Source organism: Panthera leo, chromosome A1 (assembly GCF_018350215.1).
Source record: "Panthera leo isolate Ple1 chromosome A1, P.leo_Ple1_pat1.1, whole genome shotgun sequence".
NCBI lineage: Eukaryota > Metazoa > Chordata > Mammalia > Carnivora > Felidae > Panthera > Panthera leo.
The window spans coordinates 83,037,448-83,059,052 of record NC_056679.1 but is presented as its reverse complement, the minus strand read 5'-3'; the positions used below and the strand labels follow the sequence as shown (position 1 = coordinate 83,059,052).

General features: G+C 39.3%; 1 protein-coding gene across 1 annotated transcript in view; it reads left to right on the top strand.

Annotated features, from left to right (window-relative positions):
- Positions 1-21,605, top strand: part of LOC122229494 (atherin-like) — a 77,941-nt gene that overhangs the window by 41,550 nt on the left and 14,786 nt on the right. Inside the window, exons 5-8 of the mRNA XM_042954687.1 lie at positions 7,713-7,749; positions 13,477-13,549; positions 16,426-16,486; positions 16,599-16,801. Coding sequence (XP_042810621.1) covers positions 7,713-7,749; positions 13,477-13,535 — 96 coding nt within the window. The 3' untranslated portion in view covers positions 13,536-13,549; positions 16,426-16,486; positions 16,599-16,801. The remainder of the gene's footprint in view (positions 1-7,712; positions 7,750-13,476; positions 13,550-16,425; positions 16,487-16,598; positions 16,802-21,605) is intronic.

Here is a 21,605-nt window from a genome sequence, read left to right as displayed (position 1 = left end):
TTCCATTACTTTGTCTTCTAGGTCATTAATTTGTTCCTCTGCTTCTTCCAGCTTGCTGTTCATTTTTACTTCACTCTTCATCTCTGATTCTTGAACTCTTTTATGTCTGTGGTAAGGGTCTCTCGGATATGTTCCATTCTTTTCTCAAGTATAGTGAATATCCTTATGATCATGGTTTTAAATTCTCCATTAGGCGTGTTATTTATATCTGTCCCATTTAGGTCTCTCGCCATGGCCTTATCCTGTCCTTTCATTTGGGATAAATGACTCTGTCTTTTCATTTTGTCTAAGTATCTGCCAGCTTCTGTGTGTTAGAGAAACCAGTTATGTCACCTGCTCCCGAAAGTAATGGACTTAGGAAAAAGACGTCATGTAATGCCCAGGGTCTAGCACTTCAGGGAGTGTCACCAGTGTGTGCTGCATGTGTTCTGCTGTTGTGTTCTGGCTATGCTATCCTTTAGGCCAGTTGTCTGCAGAGGCTCTCCTTGCCTGGTCTGGTGAGTGTTTGGTCCCTGGCCTGAACGTAGCAAGTTTTAACTAGGTGTGCTCTGGTCTGCTTATGAAATGAGACCTGTCACCACCTCTACTGGAACTGAGGCCAAGGGAAACTCTCTGGTTGGGAGATGTGGTGTGGGCAGACATTTGTCCTGGTCTTCTGGGGGAGGGGTCTGCTGTGCTGGAACTCAAGCAAGAGTGATTGAGAAAGGTAGTTCCACCAGAGTGCAAGGGGGTGGTGTTTGGTGTAAGCAAATTAGGTAACCAGTGTTAGCAATGCAGTGCTTCCTGCAGGTGGCTTTATGTTTGTGGTGAGGGGCAGGAGAAGGAGATGGTGCCAGCCAGCAGCTTTGTTCCTACAGACAGGTCTTTCTGAACTTTGCCTCTGAGGGACGTGCTCTGAGAAGAGCAAATAATCTCCCCACTGTGTGCCCCAGGCACTCTTTAGACCACTGTACCCATGCTATATGGTCCCATGTTGTTTGCCTGCCCTCTGTCCATGAGCAGTGGAGTACCTCACGGCTCTAAACCAGCTAAACCAGATGCCCTTTAAAACTCCAGACTTTATGCACTACTGGTTGCAAGAACTCACGAAATGCAGCCCCTCGTTTTCCAAGCCAGTGGGTATGGGGAAATGTTCTGTTTGTGCGTTCCCTTGTGCGTTCCTCTCTCTCACCCTTACCCACATCCTCGACTCCCTCCCCTCTGCAGAAGCCAGGATCTGTTTCTCTTCTAGACGACATTTCTGCATCAAGGAACTTCTTTGATGTGCCCTCTTCTCTCCCTTTTGTTGTGGAGTTTGTTCTGTCAGTCTTCAGGTCGATTTCTGGGGTATTTAGGGTTAGCTGATTGTTATCTAGTTGTATTCGTGGGATGAGGCAAGCCTAGAGTCCTCCTACTCCTCTGCCTTCTTCCTGTCTCTAAGATCTTTTTCTAAGATTCCCTTCAATTCCAACAATTCTTACAAGTAGGCAGGAATGCCTCTTTAGAATGTCCCCTCAAGTTAAGGTGGAAGCACAGAGACATACGATTTGAAGCACAATAGTTGAAAAACTAGAAAGAGTCAATTTGATAACCAAAATTGGGCCTTTGGTCTGATTTCAATTAAAGGAAATAGGCAGCTTTGAGTATTTTTTAATCCATTGAATACTCAATCTTCATTCTCCTTTCCTCAGTGAGGAAATAAAGAGAATGTCATGGAATCATTTTTCATCTTTTCAGTAGCAAAACAAATGTACTGTCCTTTAGCACTACTTAAATTAACTGCACATTCTCCTTTACCTTACTCCAACCTTCTTTGTGTGGGGAGGTAAGATCACTTCATCTTTGTGTTGTCCCACAATGCTTCTCCATAGCATACAAGTTGGCTTCAAAAGTTTGTTGTCATTCAAATTACCAATCTAGTATTTGTCTCTGATAAATCAACTTAATACTACCTCACTTTGTACAGCTGTATCTTTTGAATGAAGTAATGTTTATTCTATTAATTATACGCTGAGCTATAAAATATAGCTATGCATATCTTTCTATTTAAGTGAAAGAATGGGAAACAGGCTACTGTGGTTTCCAAGAATATAGGATCTGTGCCAAGAACAGGATTAACACTAGTGTTACACACAAGAACCAGGTCAGAAGAGGATCTCATTGTGAATTGCAAGATGATGGGTTAGCAAGGTTGTTTAAGAGGAAAGAGGAATAGCCCAGAGTTAATCTTTTCCTTCCTAGATGGTGAAAACTATGGATGAGTCTATGCATTATAATGAGATAATAAAACATAATGAAGTAAACGGTAGACTGAGTCAAGAGATCCTATGGCCAAGATTTGATGGAAATGAAAGTGGGCAGCACTGACTGAGACACTAAAAGTTTGCACAGGCAGGGAACCTGGGTGGCTCAGCCAGTTGAGCCTCAACCTCTCAGGTCATGATCCCAGGGTCACGGGATCAAGACCCCTGTCAGCCTCCACACTAATTGTGAAGCCTGCTAAAAATTCTCTCTCCTCTCTCCTCTTTCTCTCTCTCTCTCTCTCTCTCTCTCTCTCTCTCTATCTCTCCCTACACACCCCCTCGTCCTGCTTGTGCACGCACTAAAAAATATATAAATAAAAATAAATAAATAAATAAATAAAAGTCTGAACACACTAAAGAAAGAGCATTTTATCTTTTTGAGCCTGACTTCACATCGAGTCATGGGGTCAGCAAGGCATAGGCTGGCGAAAGGGTCCTTCAAGAAACAAAAATCTCTATAGGAGCAAAGTTAAGTTCTACGACATTGACTTTTTATTATTACATAAGTGACTGGTAATTTGCAAGATAACTAGGAAAAAGTTTTCATAAAATTTGTTATGGTACTGGCATAAGGACAGACATATAGATCAATGTATTAACATTGAGCATCTAAACATAAACTCTCACATTATAGTGAACTGATTTTCTACAAGGGTGCCAGACAATTAAATGGAATAAGACTAGTCCTTGTAACAAACGGTACTGGGACAAATGGATATCCACATGCAAAGTAATAAAATCAGACCTCTACCCCATAGCATATATACAAAATTAACTTAAAATCTAAGAGCTAAAATGATAAAACTCTTAGAAAAAAGCTTACGTGTATATGTTTGTGACTGGATTTGACAATGATTTCTTAGACATGACACGAAAAGACAAAAGCAGATTAAGTTTACTTCATCAAAATTAAAAACTACTATGCTTCAAATATCACCATCAAGAAATTGAATAGGCAAGTGACTAAATAGGAGAAAAATACCTGAAAATCCCGTATCTGCTAAGGGATTTGTATGTAGGATATTTAAATAACTCTTCCAATAATGAAAAGACAATCCAATATAAAAACGGGCAAACGAATGGATTAGTTCTTTAAAGACGATACAGAAATGGATAATAATCACGTTAAAAGGCAGATGTTCGGGGTGCCTGGGTGCCTCAGTCAGTTAAGCTTCTGACTTGGGCTCAGGTTACGATCTCACGGTTCGTGGGTTCGAGCCCCGCATCGGGCTCTGTGCTGACAGCTGGGAGCCTTTAGCCTGTTTCAGATTCTGTGTCTCCCTCTCTCTCTGCCCCTCCCCTGCTCACACTGTCTCTCTCAAAAGTAAAAGAGACACGTTCAACATCATTAGTTGTAAGAAAATGCAAACCAAAAACCACAAGATGCCATTTCATAGCCACTAGAATTGCTATCATAAAAGCAACAGATAATGACAAACATTGGCAAGAATCAGGAAAATGGGAACTCTCAAAAACTGCTGATGAAAATGTAATTTTGCTGCCACTTTGGAAACAGTCTGGCAGTTCCTCAAAAGGTTAAACTAGAAAAACAATTGTTCTAAACTTATTTGAGAGAGAGTGCACAAGTGGGGTAGAGGAACAGAGGAGAGGGAGGGAGAGAATCCTAAGCAGGCTCCATGCTCAGAGCAGAGCCCAATGTAGGGCTCGATTCCACAACCCTGAGATAATGACCTGAGCTGAAATCAAGAGCCAGCCACTTAACCGGCTGAGCCACCCAGGTGCCTGCCCCTCCTCAAAAGGTTGAAAAAACAAAACAAAAACAAACAAACAAAAAAGGTTTATTTAACAGAGTTACCATATGAACTAGCAACTGTATTTATAGGTATATACCCAAGATAAATCAAAACATGTTCACATAAAAAGGTGTTCATCACACAAAAAATAACCTCAAAATGGATGAAAGACCTCAATGGAAGACAGGAAGCCATCAAAATCCTCGAGGAGAAAGCAGGCAAAACCCTCTTTGATATTGCCTACAGCAACTTCTTAATCAAAACGTCTCTGGAGGCAAGGGAAACAAAGGCAAAAATGAACTAGGGGGACCTCATCAAAATAAAAAGCTTCTACACAGCGAAGGAAACAATCAGGAAAACTAAAAGGCAACCGACAGAATGGGAGAAGGTATTTGCAAATGACATATCAGATAAAGGGTTAGTATCCAAAATCTACAAAGAACTTCTCAAACTCAACACCCGGAACACAAGTAATCCAGTGAAGAAATGGGCAAAAGACATGAATAGACACTGCTCCAAAGAAGACATCCAGATGGCCATACAAATCAAAACCACACTGAGATACCCCTTGCGCCTGTCTCTGTTTTCTAAGAAATTAAGGAAACGAAACAAACAAACAAAAAACTATAATCAGTAGTATGTTTTTATACTGGGTCTGATAGTTCTGTTTTTTCTAGAACAGTCCCTGTTACTTCTTTTGATTCCAGTCTGCCAGAAAAGTGAACTAAGTCCTAGTTAGTTGGAGAAAATTAACTAATTTTTCATATTTGAGAGGAACTTGTATATGGTAGAACATAGTGGCAACCACCAGGATTCTCTTTTTTTTTTCCTTCTGAGTAAAATAGGATTGTTGCTTGTTTCACACATTCTGACATCATGATTTCATCTATTCTTTTTAAACCTTTCTTCAAATGGATATAAAGGAATGTAGGAATTTTCAAGGCAAATACCAAGAAAAAGATTTTCCAAGAAAGATATTCTGTGACATAGCCTTCTGACTGTAACCATGTGTAACACATCAACCCAAATAATAAAAAATTCATATAACGCCGTTGTGTTAGAGGCATCCCAACGACACCCAGATTTGATTATTGACCAGAAGAACTCCCAGACCTCAGCATATAGTTGTACTCATGCCTGTGGTTTGGTATGGGGACAGGCTAGAAAGGCCACTCAGCACAGAGAAAAGGTGCATGGGGTGAAGTCCAGAGGAGACCAAGCACAGGCTTCCAGGAATCCTTTCTCTATGGAGTTAGCAGGATGTGCTTAATTCCTCCAACATCAAATTAGGACAGCACAAGTAAATATTGTCTGCCAGTACGAGGCTTATGGATACTCAGTGCCTGAGGTTTTCATCAAATGCTAATCACATAGGCATCTTCTCCTTAGCATGTCCCAAAATTCCAGGTTTCCACCAAGGAAATCAAGTGTACGGCCTTAAGCACATTGATTGTACCAGCACTTAGGCAGAGTGAGCCACTCTTAAGCAGCTAGGGAATGGTGGGAACCCTCCTTAAATCCAAGATCCCAGGGAACCACCAAGGGCCAGTCATTCAAGTAGGATGTTCTGAGGGTAGCCATCTTTGGCCTGCTGGATGAAATCTGTTCTGCCTAGGAATTATAGCCCTGACGTCATTTTTGGTGGTGTCTTCAAATTTTATTTTACTAGCAAGTAATATGATGGTTACCATGGTACTGCTTTCAGTTTCATCATCCATATGAAGTAGGTATTTGTACAAAAATTACTAAGGCAATATTAGGTCGTTATAATCTTTTTTCATGTGATTAAGTTTTCATTATGATTCTAAGATACGATCAACATAATGATTTTGGATTTAAAATTAGAATAAAATCTCTTAATTATATGGAAAACCCAGGTTTGATTCATATAGTGCTCAATCCCTGTTTATAGTTATAAGATATTTGATCATATTCACCAATTGTTTTCTCGCCTAAGTATATGAATAACTTTTGTATTTTTGTGTATTGCTTTATGTATTTTCATATACTTCCATATGGGAGAGAGTCTCCATATTGTGTTACTTTGATCTCTACCTTAATTTTTAAGGTGACTGTATCATGTGTTAATATATGCAAAGAGTAGCTTCAATGGATACCGTGTTTTGTTGTTGTTGTTGTTTTATACATTTAATAAGCCTTATTTTTCACAGCAGTTTTAAGTTCACAACAAAATATAATAGAAAGTACAGAGAGTCTCCATATACCGTACCATGCTCCCGTACATGCCTATCCTCCCCTGTTGTTGTCAACATCTTGCACGACAGTGGTCCATTTTAGTAGTATATTTTTTCATTCCTTTGTTTAATTTTGAGCGAGAGAGCATGCATGTGTGTGAGCATCAAAGGGGCAGAGAGAGAAGGGAGAAAGAATCCTGTGCTGTCAGCACAGAGCCTGATGCAGGACTTGATCCAATGAACTGTGACATCATCACCTGAGCTCACATCCAGACTTGGACGCTGAACCACTGAGCCACCCAGGCACCCTGCGAACTGTGATACATTTTATATGACACTAACTCATCATTTTCAGGCCAAGTCTCTAATTTTCATTAGTGTTCAGCCTTGGTGTTATACATTCTATGAGTTTTCACAAATGTGTAATGATGTGAATCCACCTTTGTGGTATCGTGTGAAAGAGTTTCACTGCCTTAAAAGTCCTCTGTGCTGTGCCCCTTTATCCCTACATTCACCCCAACCCTTACCTCCATAGTCTTGCTCTTTCCAGAGTGTCATATAGTAAGAATCATACAGCGGATATCTTTGAATGTTTAGAAAATTAAAATTCCCCGGTAATTGAATGTAGGCATTCAAGATATTCTTTGCCCTTTGTTTTGTTTAGTTGTTGATCAGTAGAGGATCTGATGACCTCTGCTTTCCATGAAAAAAGCATGATTTCTCTAGATGTGTGTCACCTAATGGGGAGGGTTGAGAAAAATGACATCATGAACCACTACACAGCACTTACATTGGGATCATCCTCCTCTGTGATGTACGGTGGGTCTAGTTAGACTCTCTAGAAATGGAAGGAGATAGTCTCAAGAGGTTAGAACTTTATCAAACTGGAATGCCAAATCCTTCTTACTTACCTTGCCATTGGAAATAAGGCCAGGGAGAGTCTGTTTGCTATGGTTTGGCCATGCAGCAAGGTACAATAGCTATAGAGCTCTAGCTCTATAGAGCCCACTTTGTGAGGGGGTGTTTCATCCTAAATCTGAACAGTCTCTACTGAAGCGCTGGGGAAGTTTTGCCGTGTGACTGCAAAGTAAACATACTCTCTTTTAACTCCTCTCATAGTGGAGGTCAAGAAAAATCATGCTAGTGTCAGTTTGACATTGTCAGCTTATGATCATCATTCTCCTAACGATACCATTTGCCTCCAGTGTCATAGAGTCGGTCAGTGATGGTCATTGTAAACATCAGTTCACCTGTAGGTGTCAAATTCCGATAAAACTTATTCTTGCTTTTGGTCAATATACAGGAGAAAGTAAGATTTCTTAGTGCTTTAAGCCTACCAATAGTAAAATAACCATTCAGTGTAGTGTGGTTTCCAGGTGTGGTCCCAAAGCAATACTTTTTGACAAATCATAAGCCGTACACTTGTAATTTCCTCTATTTTTCGATTGTTGATTTAACATGTATTTTGCTTTCTTCTTTAGGAGCAGATAAGAATGCTGAGGAAGACTCTATATCCAGGTAGGATTTTTATGGATTTGTAAAAATTACATTTGTTGGGGCACCTGGGGGCTCAGTCGGTTAAGGGTGTGACTCTTGATTTCAACTCAGGTTTGTGAGTTCAAGCCCCACGTCGGGTTTTACACTGACAGCCTACTTGGGATATCATTCCCTCCTTCTGTGTGCACTCACTCTCAAAGTATAAAGGAATGAAATGAAATGAAACAGAAAATTAGGAAAGGAAAGGAAAGGAAAGGAAAGGAAAGGAAAGGAAAGGAAAGGAAAGGACTGAAAATTACGTGTTTCCTACGGGAACGCAGAGAAAAAAAGCAGTTGTTGAGTGTTCTACCCTGGACTACACACTATATCCTATGCATAACATCTGTTATGTTATACAGTCATTGCATAGATTTGCAAAGTATCTGTGTTATTGTAGCCTACTTTTTATTACATTGGCAACTGTGGTTCAGGGAGGTTGATTACTCAACCCATGATTCCATAGTTACTGAGTAACTGAGGGGTTTGCCCGTCAGCTGGTGTAGCTTCCACATCCATTCTCTGGTTCCTCAGCAGCACTAAGATGAAGATACAGATCCTAGGGCAGATCAACTCACAATGTCAAAGGTAATGGTGTCGGAACTCTAATTTAGGGTTTTCTCAAGAACCCAGGTTAGTCCAAGCATTTGGCCTTATATATTTGACCAGTAGTGCTAACAAAAGTAAATAGTGCAGTGGTAACAAATCCCTTGTTTTTACCATCCGAGATTTTAGGGTGGATGTCAGCTATGGCCATGGTGTCACGGCTTTTACATAATAAGCAAGATCAAGTCAGGCATATCCTTAGATGTCGTAATATCTCCTCTTCTTGAGACAAATGAGTTTTCTGTAAGGGAAGGATATCTACTTGTAGACCATGTTACGTTAATTAAATTCAGCCTCTATTTCGAGGATATTGCTATATGATTCTCTGTTGCCTAAGTTCCCAGGCTGGTTTCCCTTTGGGCTAGTACGCTTAACCAGTTCTAGGAAGCTTTTTCTTTTTTTGGAGATGTTTTCCCCCATGATTTTTCTATACTGTGTTTTTGCCTTTTTACTTTCTTCTCTGGTTTTCTTGGTATTTTTTTCCATTAATTTTTCCGATTGTGCCAGCTAAGGACTCTCTATTTTTCCAGAGGCCAAATCAAAAGCACTTAGAATCTCAAGATTTAGTGAACCTCAGAGATTAATTCATCACAATACCCTCTGGTACTTCAACATATGTTTAACCTCCTTGCCCAATGGTTGTTTCCATGGAGAATTTGAAACTCAAAAGAGATTGAAGTGACCTAGTTTGATATGATAAGTGAACAGAAATGAGATTTAAATTTGGGTTCTTTTCTTTTTTTCTTTACTTCCTTTCTTTCTTTGTTTTTTGTCTTCATCTTGCAGGCAAATGTTTTAATAATAGAAAGCTGGGAAGTGGGTCTAATGAATACAATGACGGAGGGTAAGAATCGAATTAGCAGAGGAGACCGGGTTTCAATAAGAACAACACTGAGTTGGATAGGACTAAGAGTTTTAGAAAAGATGTCAGAATATGGGGGTTTATGCCAAGTGAGATAAAGGTGAATGACAGGAATGAAGGACCTAGGATTAGGGGAGTTGTTTAGAATAGCATATTCAAATAGAGAGTTCAAGAGTGTCCTCACCAGGTTTCTGCTTTTGTGTGTGTTGGTTTCATTGAAGGTGCGAGTATACCTCAGATTTTCTGATGAGAGAGATTAAAAATCACTTAAGCTGCTGGGAAGAGTCTGTTTACAGCAAATAGAAATATGATATCCCCTACTTCCACCCCAACTGAGGGAGGATGGCTTAGATCCTCTGAAGGAATTGCGGGTGGGGGGTGGAGATTCTGAACTACAGAGATTTATGGCCCAAGGCAAGCTTTCTCCTCATCCACCTCTTTTCCTAAATCCATGATGCCCTTCCCATGTACCTGTAGGGCTGGGCAGGGGTAGGACTGACTTGTCATATCAGTAAGGGAGCTTCATCTGGATCGGTGATAACATGCCTATGTTGAGGTGACTGTGTGGATGACTGACACTCCCAATTATCTTGTTCTCCAGGAGCAGGACATGGCTCCTACCCTCGGTCATTTGAGCCCATCCTTGTTGTAGGAGTCTGTGCCTTCATAGACTAAAGATTGAAAGGTTGGGGAATGCCACAGAACCGTGCCAAAGAGTGATGTAGGAGTGGGAGCTCATAGGGAAGAAAATATTCAGGCAGCGTATAAAGAAATAGAGGCACAACTACCAGGACCATTTTGATCGCAGTCTCTCTCCTTGGGTAGCTGAATGCCCCTGAAGGCTTGGAAGGTCTTGCCAGTTATTATGGACCTAAATAAGGCAAGACCAGTGTAGGAACAAAGTTGTCCTTGGGAACTTTTAATCTTTTAATCTCTAGTTAGTACTACCACTCATAACATAGAAACCTTAACTTGGATATATTTACTTAAATGGAGGTCTACCTGACACACAATGTAATATGTGATGCAACAACTCTGGATGTTCCATCATGCTCGCCATAAGGGTAGCTCCCATCTGTTAATGTATGATGCTATTACGATACCACTGACTAGCTTCCCTATGCTGTACCTTTGAGCCTTGTGATTTATTCATTCTACAACTCGAACCATGAACTTCCCTCTCCCCTTCACCCATTTTGTCCATCCCCCCACCTCCCCTCCCTTCTGGCAAGAGTCAAATCTCTGCATTTATGGGTCTGTTTCTGCTTTTGCTCAGTTCGTTTGTTCCCCTTTTTAGATTATACATGAAATGAAGCCATATAGGATTTGTCTTTCTCTGTCTGACTTATTTCACTTAGCCTCCTACCGTCTAGGTATATCCATGATGTTTCAGATGGCACGATCTCATTCTGTTTTATAGCGGCGTAGTATTCCATTGTGTGTTTGTGTGTGTGTGTGTGTGTGTGGTCTGTTCATGTGTTGGTGGACACTTGGGTTGCTTCCATATCTTGCCTATTGTAAATAATGCTATAATAAAGATAGGGGTGCATATATCTTTTCAAATTAGTATTTCCATTTCCCTTGGGTAAATAAATACCCAGTATTGGAATTACTGGATCCTATGGTATTTGTATTTTTAATTTGTTGAGGCCCTTCCTTACTGGCTTTCGTTGTGGCGATACCAATTTACATCCCATGACCGGTGCACATGGGTTTTTTTTTCCACATCCTGAGCAACCCTTGTTGTTTCCTGTGTGTTGAAACAGAGCCATTGTGACAGATGTGAGGTGAGAAGTCATTCTGGTAACGTTTATAGATATAATTTTCAACCATTTCAGAGAATTCCCTGCCTGTCACACTTGGTTATGGAAACTCAGACTGGGTCTTTCCTGGAGATTTCACAGGTTAGGAGAGGTGGAGGCAAAATAGAGAAGTTAAAGTTTTTTTTTCAATATATGAAGTTTGTTGTCATATTGGTTTCCATCCAACACGCAGTGCTCATCCCAAAAGGTACACTTCTCAATACTCACCACCCACCCTCCCTTCCCTTCCACCCCCATCGACGCTCAGTTTGTTCTCAGTTTTTAAGAGTCTCTTATGAGTTGGCTATCTTCCACTCTAACCTCTTTTTTTTTTCCTTCCCCTTCCCCATGGGTTTCTGTTAAGTTTCTCAGGATCCACATAAGAGTGAAACCGTATGTTATCTGTCTTTCTCTGTATGGTTATTTCACTTAGCATAACACTCTCCAGTTCCATCCATGTTGCTACAAAGGGCCATATTTCATTCTTTCTCATTTCCACATAGTACTCCATTGTGTATATAAAGCACAATTTCTTTAACAGGGTCCAAATGTTTAAAGACCTATACTCTGAAAACCATAAAACACTTATGAAAGAAATTGAAGGTGACGGAAAGAGAAAGACATACAATGCTCATAGATGGGAAAAATACATATTTTTAAAGTGTCTACACTACCCAAAGCTATCTACAGGTGTCATGCAAGCCCTGTCAACATAACAACAGCATTTGCCACAGAGGTAGACAAACAATCCTAAACGTTGTATAGAACCACAAAAGACCTTGAATGGCCAAAGAATTTTGAAAAAGAGGAAACCTGGAGGTATCGCAATCTCAGCTTTCAAGTTTTATTTCAAAGCTATAGTAATCCAAACAGTATGGTGGGTACTGGTGTAAAAAATAGCCACATAGCTCAATGGAATAGAACCAATAAGCCAGAATTAAATCCACCACTGTATGGTCAGCTCATCTACCACAAACAGGAAAGACTATCCAGTGAGGAAAAGGCAGTCTCTTCACCAAATGGTGTTGGGAAAACCGGACAAGCCACATGCCAAAGCATGAACCTGGACCAATTTCTGTACCATACACACAAATAAACTCAAAATGAATTAAATACCTAAGTGTGAGACCTGAAACCATAAAAAATCCTTGAAGAGAGCACAGGCCGTCATTTCTCTGACTTTGGCTGTAGCAACATTTTACTAGTTATGTCTCCTGAGCCAAGGAAAATAAAGCAAGAATAAAGTATGGGGACTACATGAACCCACAAAGCTTTTGCACAGTGAAGGAAACCGTCAAAATTAAAAGGCAAGCTCTGGGATAGGAGAACATATTTGCAAATGTTTTGCAAATCCAGTAAAGTGTTAGTATCCACAATATATAAAAAATTGATACAAGTCAACATCCCCCCCTCCAAAAAAGCCCAGTTCAAAATGAGCAGAAGACATAACCAGACATTTTTCCAAAGACAACATACAGATGGTCAACAGACACATGAAAAGATGCTCCCCAAAACTACAACGAGATACCACGTCACACCTGTCAGAATGGTTACACTCCAAGACACAAGAAGCAAGTGTTTGCGAGGATGTGGAGACAAAGGAAACCTCTTGCACTGTTGGTGGAAATGAAAATACGTGCAGCCCCTGTGGAAAACAGTATGGAGGTTCCTCAAAAAATTAAAAACAGAACTCTCCTATGATCCAGTAATTGCACTACTGGATACTACCCAAAAGAATACAAAAACACGAATTGCATGGGACACACGCACCCCTGTGTTTACTGCAGCATTATTTCCAATAGCCAGCACAAGTGTCCATTGACAAATGAGTGAACAAAGTTGTCCTGTATGTATGCATGTGTGTGTGTATGCGTAATCCATACACACACACACACACACACACACACACACACACACACACACACTGGAATATTACTCAACCATGAATCGATGAAATCTTGCCATTTGCAATCACCTGGATGGAACCCGAGAGTAGTATGGTAAGCAAATTCAGGGAAAGAGAAATACCATATGATTTTACTCATGTAGCACTTAAGAAACAACAATTGATCAGAGGGAGAAAAAAAAGGGAGAGACAAACCAAGAAATAGGCTCTTAACTGCAGAGAACAAACAGATGGTTCCCAGAGAGGAGGTGAGTGGTGGGAGTGGTGAAAGAGGTGATGGGGATGAAGGAGTTCACTTGTCATGATGAGCACGGGGTGAGTATGTAGTTGGTGAATCACTATATTAATAAACTAAAATAACCCTGGATGTTACTATTACTGGAATTAAAATAAAACTTAATGAAAAAGCCAGAGGCCACTTTTAATTATACCAAGAAATTTTGTTTAATAAACAGATAGCTGAACTTTCACTTAATTTTTGAAATTTTGTTTTTAAATAAATGAACATGTTTTTGTTGTATATTTTTGCTCTAAAGGCTTTCAGACAAACCTGGTCCTGATGATTCATGGTCTACATCAGCTAGCCAAGACTTAGATTTTGGTACCAAGGTAAAGTACCCTCCTGTGAAACTCACTTTCCTGCTCTGAATTGAGTTTTCTCCCTTATTTACTCTGAAAATTTAAGAGGAGACTGTGTATCATCATTTTATGTGTGTCATGGAAAGTTAGCAAGAACAAACCACTTTACAGATACATGACGCGTTGAATGTTTTGTTTTGTTTTGTTGTACTTTGGTAAATCCTACAGGTGGAGGCTGATGAAAGAATGGGCTGGAAAATATATAATGACCGTCAAATTATATTGGGAAATGCTTTCCCATAATGGAGGAAATATGACATTTGGTTAAGGATAAGGATTCTTACTGTGATAGTAACATGACTGATAATACTCATGCCTAAATGAAATCTTATTGGGTCCAAGTATCTATTGTAGGTTTCCCCCACCCCGGGCAAGTTTTATTTTGGCGAGATACAGGATTTTCCTTTGGCTCTATCCTTTGTTCTACATTTAGACTAAAATAATATTAGAAAATGTAGAAAGTTAGATGTTTACATTATTTCTCAACATTTACCTCACAAAGGTGTTTCCCTGTAGTTTTGAAATAACTCCACGAAGAGTAAGTTAAAATTGTGCATCTCCCTGCAGGATACGTATTTTGCTGAAAAGAGTAGCTCTATGAGCAGAGGCTCTTCATAGCCAAGTTGTCAAATTTCTAATTTCAGAAGTCTTTCCTATTCTAGCTTTTAAAAATATCTCCTCCTAGTTCTTGTGTCAGATTCTAAAATTTAAACTTTCAGACATCTGATATTTATTTAAATATTCATTTCAAAACCCCTAAATCATTATAAGCTACTGGAGGTTAGGAAACATACTTGTTTGACTTCTGGAGCTCCTAGAATAAAGTCTTGCTTGGAAGAAGCAATGTCAGTTTTTGAATGTGAATAAATGAGTAGGGAAATGGAATTCCGTAGAATGGAGTTTGAAAAGCAATGAAATACGCATGATATATCACAATTAAATATGTGAATTTAAAAAGCCAGGCTTCAGTTTATATTCCGTTTTAGTGTTTAATACGTAAAAACGCAAATGAATTCTATTGAGGAAATCAGGAGTTACATACGGAAGAAGTTTACAGTATATTCTTAGTATCCTCCCAATGTGAGCTTAGAATTGCAGAGAAAAATCCTCAGCCTTTGTTTGTGTAACCCCATCTGTGTCCCATTACATACATCCTTTGAAGGTTCCCATTTCTTCCTAGAATTCTCATTCCCAATTCTTTTTCCATAGTGAAAGTTGATGTGTTAAGAACCTTTCTTTTTCCGTTCTTTTGTTAGTCTAGTAATAATTCATAGCTTTTTGGAAGGGATAGATGCCAGGAATTGAACATTTTTTTATAGTGAAAAAACTTACATTCTTTATTACAGTATTTGTAAGCAGATAACTGTAGAGTGATAAAAGTCAGTATTATTAGAGACATACTGTGAATCAAAGCCTCTGTTTTATGTATAGTTTATATATATATATATCTTTAAAAGGTTTAAAAAAGACTATTGTTCATAGTATATTCCCAATCCTACTTATGTACCCGTTAAAAAGTGTATGTTGTTTCCACTTATTTTGCTCACATTTCTCCTTTTCTCCCTTGTGTTAATCTCATGCTTGATTGATTGCTCATGTTTTATTTTTTTTTCCTTTTTCCTCTTCTCCCCCCATGGTTTTTAAGTTATTTTTGATGATTTTTAAAGTTTATTTATTTTGGAGGGAGAGAGAGAGACAGACTGCAAGCAGGTTAGGGGCAGAGACAGAGGGAGACACAGAATCCAAAGCAGGCTCCAGGCTCCCAGCTGTCAACACAGAGCTCAATATGGGTCTCAAACCCACAAACCGTGAGATCATGACTCATGAGCTGAAGTTGGACGCTGAACTGACTGAGCCACCTACGTGTTCCCCCCACCATGCTTTTCTTTTTTTCATGGTTTACCCCTACCCTAATATTTCCTTGCAGAAAACATTTCTTTAGTGTCTGTTCTTTTAGTACATCACTTTCTGTCAACTCTGTTGTCGACATATAGGTTATGGAATTCTACTGTCTGTGTGTGGTTTCATCCATGACTTATTGCCCCACAAGGTTTATTACTCTTTTTTCCTCTTTCTTGGAAGGAGCTGAGCTAAATGTTTTTGTAATGTTTGTTTTTCTCCTGGAAAGGGAGGGAGAGAGAGAGAGAATGAGCAAGTGCTAGTAGGGAGGGGCAGAGAGGGAAGGAGGGAATCTCAAGCAGGTACTGCACTGTCAGCACAGAGTCTGTTGTGTGGCTTGAACCCAACTAACAGTGAGTTCATGACCTCAGCTGAAATCAAAAGTGGGTCACCTAACTGACTGAGCCACCCAGGCGTCCCAGAAGGAGCTACATTTGAACAGTCATATTTTCTTTAGTGTTTTGAGAAACAGAAGCCACTTAAACTGTTTGCAGTTCCAACTTACCAACATAAGATACCACTGAAGAGTAAGTTTGTATATTTACTCTCACAAGAGATACTTCATGCCAGTCTAAATCATGCAAACACTTCACAAGATAACATATTTAAATTTCTTAGTGTTAGTTTTTCAACATGCTTTCAATTACCTAGGGTTCAATGTTTATCTGAGATTACTTTGGTAAAGCATTTACCCGATATTAATCAGTTACAGGTACGGCGAGTAACATTTTGAGACTACCTATGAGATGTCTTGTAATCCTCACCATATGAAAAAATGGAGACTGGTAATAAATAGTAAATGGCATAACTGAGATGTGAATCTACATTTGAATGATTCCAAAGCCTGTGTTCCTTGTGTAATGGTGCTCATTTGGTAATGGTGAATATTACAATGATCTTATTGAATTGGATTCTTATAATCCTTAAAGCTATTAATTCTATTCTAGAATGTCCCGAAACCACGTGTAGCAAAGCTACTGCATTCTTCTTGGCAATTCATTAAAAACGGTAAGCTATTGGAAGACTTGTATGATTCACTAATTCTTGTCCATTCTTGTGTTATTCACTAATTTGAAGTTACAGATATTTTCATGTCCTCTTTACTTTGTTTTCTACTAAGTGAGAGCAAAACGTGGCACTGTGAAACCAGAAGGTGGAACTTTATCTGTGGACAACAATCCTGATTCTGAAAATTAATATATGGCTGAAACTCTTTCCAAAACACCAGCCAGAGTTTATGGTGATCGTCTTCCTGTTTTACCATCATCTAAATCTCTTCTGAAGCCTTCTTTCAAGACGTTAGCTGTCCTTGGTCTTGCAAAGGTAAGTTGTTTTGTTTTATACTGCCCCCACCCCATACCATCCTCTTGCTCCTTATAATGATGAAAAGAATCTTAAGAATAAATGGAAGTCCTCAAGATCATAATAGAAATCAGTGTAATGACAACAGAGAGGAAGGTACAGGATTGACATTTAGAAAGTTTGGTGGGAGTAGACAATTCTCGGGTATGCCTTTATGGAAGCAAAGAAGGAGAAGGCAGCTGGAAAGAATAGCTCAATGCATATGAAGATGGGGAGGGGGTGAAAGGGAAGAAATCATTTTAGAGGGGCGAGAGGAACTTAAAGTATGAAGAGTTGAGAGAAAGTATCATAAAATCACAGCAGCAATAGTGGGATTAAGGCAGAGCAGATGCTCTTTAAATTATAAAATGTGGGAGGAAATATTTTAAGTGCAAATTAAGAAAAAAAAAAGCCAGGTAACAAAAAAAAAAATGCTTAGACTGTTCTGAATAACTTACAGCTGATTTCTGTGAAGAACTGGAAGAAATTTTTGCCCTTATGTTTCAGTTTAATAAAGGTGATATCCTAGATTCAGTTTAGCAAAACCTGTGTTTCTAAGGAATGCAAAGTGAAATCTGTTTTAGGCCATACCAGGTTGATTGTGAATTTTCAATTTTTGGCTATTGTCTTTTTGGGGGTTCTAAGGTAACTTAGTGTGTGGTATAATCTTGGTATATTTTAGGTCTTTTTGAGTAGAAAGAGAGGAAATAAGCATTTATTCTTTTCATTAAGTAAAATTTCTGGTGATGTAAATAAGGTTCTTTATCCGTGAAATGAAAAACTAAATTTGAATCTGCAACACTGAATTTGTTTTTTTTTTGTTTGTTTTTAGCTTATTTATTTATTTTGAGAGAGAGAGCAAGCAGGGTAGGGACAGGGAGAGAGGGTAGAGACATAGAGAATCCCAAACAGGCTCTTCATTGTCAGCACGGAGCTCGACGCATAGCTCAGACTCACAAACCGGTTTGCGAGATGATGACCTGAGCCCAAATCAAGATGCTTAACTGCCTGAGCCACCCAGGTGCCACTTAAGCTGACACACTCTGAAAAAATATATATATAAAATAGGTTTTCTGCATTCTGAATTATCTTTTTTTAATTTTAAGTTTTCAACTGTTTATCTATTTTGAGAGAGAGAGAGAGAGATTGAGACAGAGGCAGAGAGAGAGAGTGAGCAGAGGCAGAGAGAGAGAGAGAGAGAGAGAGAATCCTAAGCAGGCTCTGTGCTGCTAGTGTCAAACCTGACACAGAGCTTGAATAACCTGAGCCAAAATCAAGTTGGACGCTTAACCAGCTGAGCCACCCAGGTGCCACTCTTTTTTTAATAGTATCTGCATAGAATAGACACACGCACACATACCAAATGAATGAACTCAACATGTATAAATTTTTGTCTAATATGAACTCTTTGTCATGACAGAATCATAAGGCAGGAAAGGTTTCCAAGAAAGTATGCAAAATTCTTTGTAGGAGATGATTTTTACTTTTTTGAAGATTTCCGACAATAGATACATTTTTAAAACAATATTTATTTATTTTTGAGAGAGATGGAGCATGAGCGGGGGAAGGGCACATAGAGAGGGAGACACAGAATCTGAAGCAGGCTTCAGGCTCTGAGCTGTCAGCACAGAGCCTGACACGCGGGGCTCGAGCTCAGGAACCATGCGATCAAGACCTGAGCTGAAGTCAGATGCTTAGCTGACTGAGTCCCCCAGGCACCCCAAGATACATTTTATATTATTCAGGGGAAACTTTAGTATTCATAGTTTTTCAATTTAGCATGTAAATTCTTTCATGTCTAAAACTGAGAAAGACTGCTGAGTAGATTTTTTTTTTAGTCCCTTTCTTCTTTCTTCCTGGGAATGTTCAGTCTTCCTTGATAATCACACATGTATTTGAAGACTTTAAAATATTCAAATTGGATGATCATAAATATATTAGTTGCTTAATGCTAGATTCCTTCTCGGGTCCTTAACTACCTTCCAATATGGTGTAGATAGGAAATTAGAGCTCTTCATATGCTGTTCCCAGTGGAATAATAAAACTATATGAAATTTTAAATCGGTTTTTATATTTTTATTAGACTTCATGGTAGTTCTGGAAAATGGCTCAAAATTCTGTAATCCTGTATTTCTCTTCTATACTTTAAATCTTGTGCCTTAAGATTAATATTTTTGTTTGTTTTACTATTTTTTTTAATGTTGATTCTTGAGAGAGAGTGAGGGAGCATATGAATCGCAAGCCGACTCCATGCTTCGTGTGGACCTGACGCAGGGGTTGATCCCACGGCCTTGGGATCATGACTCGAGCTGAAACTAAGAGTTGGACGCCCAACTGACTGAGACACCCAGGTGTCCCAAGATTAATTTTTAAAAAGCAGTATTCATATAAAATCCTGAATTAGTGTTTCACAGTTAAAACATTTTATGACTCTTAATGCCATTCATTACAGAAATGAATATTTGTCTATATTAGTAAAAGCATATTTTACATCCTTAAAACTAATGTTGAAATATAGAGTTGAAATCTTGAATCTCATGTTTTTTTTCCCCCTGCATTTGTTATTGTATTATTTTTACTCTTTAAAAATGTTTTTAGTGTTTGTTTATTTTTGAGAGAGAGAAAGTGAGGGAGAAGGGGAGGGGTAGGGAGAGGGGGACAGAGGATCCAAAGCAGGCTCTGTGCTGACAGCAGAGAGCCTAATGGGGGCTTGAACTCATGAACCAAGAGCTCATGACGTGAGCCAAATTCAGAGACTTCACTGACTGAGCCACCCAGGCACCCCTCCCCTGTTTTCATTATTATTCTTTATTTATTCTTTATTTTTATTATTTGACAATTTAGTGTCCAGTTATGTAATATATAGTGTGTACAGTGTAGTTTTGGCTTCGGGAGTAGATTCCTGTGATTCATCACTTCTGGATAACCCCAAGGCTCATTCCATCATGTGCCCTTCTCAATGCCCACCATCCCTTTTTTCCACCCATTTAACTCCCCATCCCCATCAACCCTCAGCTTGTTCTCTGTCTTTTAACAGCGTCATATGGTTTGCCTCCCTCTAGGTATTTGTAACTATTTTTTCTTTCCCTTCCCCTATGGTCTTGTGTGAAGTTTTCAAATTCCACATATGAGTGAAAACATACGATATCTTTCTCTTGACCGACTTATTTCACTTAGCATCATACCTTCCAGTTGCTTCCACAGTGTTGCAAATGGCAAGATTCCATTCTTTTTCATCGCTGAGTCGTATTATTCCATTGTATATAGACCACCACCTTTTCTTTAGCCATTCATGAGTTGATGGACATTTAGGCTCTTTCCATAATGTGGCAATTGTTGATAGAACTGCTATCAACTCTGGGGTACATGTGCCCTTACAAATCAGCACTCCTGTATCCTTTGGATAAATGCCTAATAGTGCTGTTGCTGGGTTGTAGGGTAATTCTATTTTTAATTTTTTGAGGAACCTCCACACTGTTTTCCAGAGCGGCTGCACCAGTTTGCATTGCCACCAACAGTGCAAGAGGGTTCCCGTTTCACCACATCCTCGCCAACATCTGTTATTTCCGGAGTTGTGAATGTCACCACCAGACTCTGACCGATTGAGGTGGTATCCCAGTGGGGTTTGATTTGTATTTTCTGGATGATGCGTGATGTTGAGCATCTTTGCATGTGTCCGTTGGTCATCTGGATGTCTCCTTTGGAAAAGTGTCTATTCACGTCCTCTGCCCCTTTCTTCGCTTACTTGGTTTTCAGGTGTTGAGTTTGGCAAGTTCTTTATAGACTTTTTTATCCTAACCCTTTATGTGATATGCCATTTGCAAATACATATCTTCTCCCATTCCGTCGGTTGCCTTTAAGGTTTGTTGATTGTTGCCTTTGCTGTGTGGCAGCTTAGTATCTTGATGAGGTCCCAAAAGTTCACTTTTGCTTTTATTTCCCTTGCCTCTGAAAGTAAGTAAGTAATTTGAGCCTTTGGCTCAAGTAAGTAATTGCTGCAGCAGAGGTCAGAGAGGTGGTTGCCTGTTTTCTCCTCTAGGATTTTGATGGTTTCCTGTCTCACGGTTAGCTTTTTCATGCATTGGAGTTTATGTTTGTGTAAGGTGTAAGAAAATGGTCCAGGTTCACTCTTGTGCATGTTGCTGTCCAGTTCTCCCAGCACCATTAGCTAAAGAGACTGTCTTTTTTGCATTGGCTACTCTTTCCTGCTTTGTTGGAGCTTAGTTGGCCACACATCTGTGGGCCCATTTCTGGGTTCTCTGTTCTATTCGATTGGCCTCTGTGCTTGTTTGGAGCTAATACCGTGCGTTTGAGGAGTCCAGCTTTGTAGTACAGGCTAAAGTCCGGGATTGTGATGCCTCCCCAACTCTGGTTTTCTTTTTCAACCTTACTTTGGTTGTTCTCGATCTTTTGTGGTTCTCTCAAAGTTTAGGATTGTTTGTTCTAGTTCTGTGAAGAATGCTGCTGTTATTTTTGATTGGGATTGCATTGAATGTACAGATTGCTTTGGGTAGTATTGACATTTTAACAATGATTGTTCTTGCAACCCATGAGCATGGAATATTTTCCAGGTTCTTTGTGTGTTCTTCAGTTTCTTTCATAAGTTGTCTATAGTTTTCAGCGTACAGATCTTTTACCTCTTTGGTTAGGTTTAATGCTAGGTATTTTATGATTTGGTGCAGTGGTAAATGGGATCGATTCCTTGATATCTCTTTCTAATGCTTCATGATTGGTGTATACACATGCAAACGATTTGGGTGCATTGATTTTTTATCCTGCAGCTTTG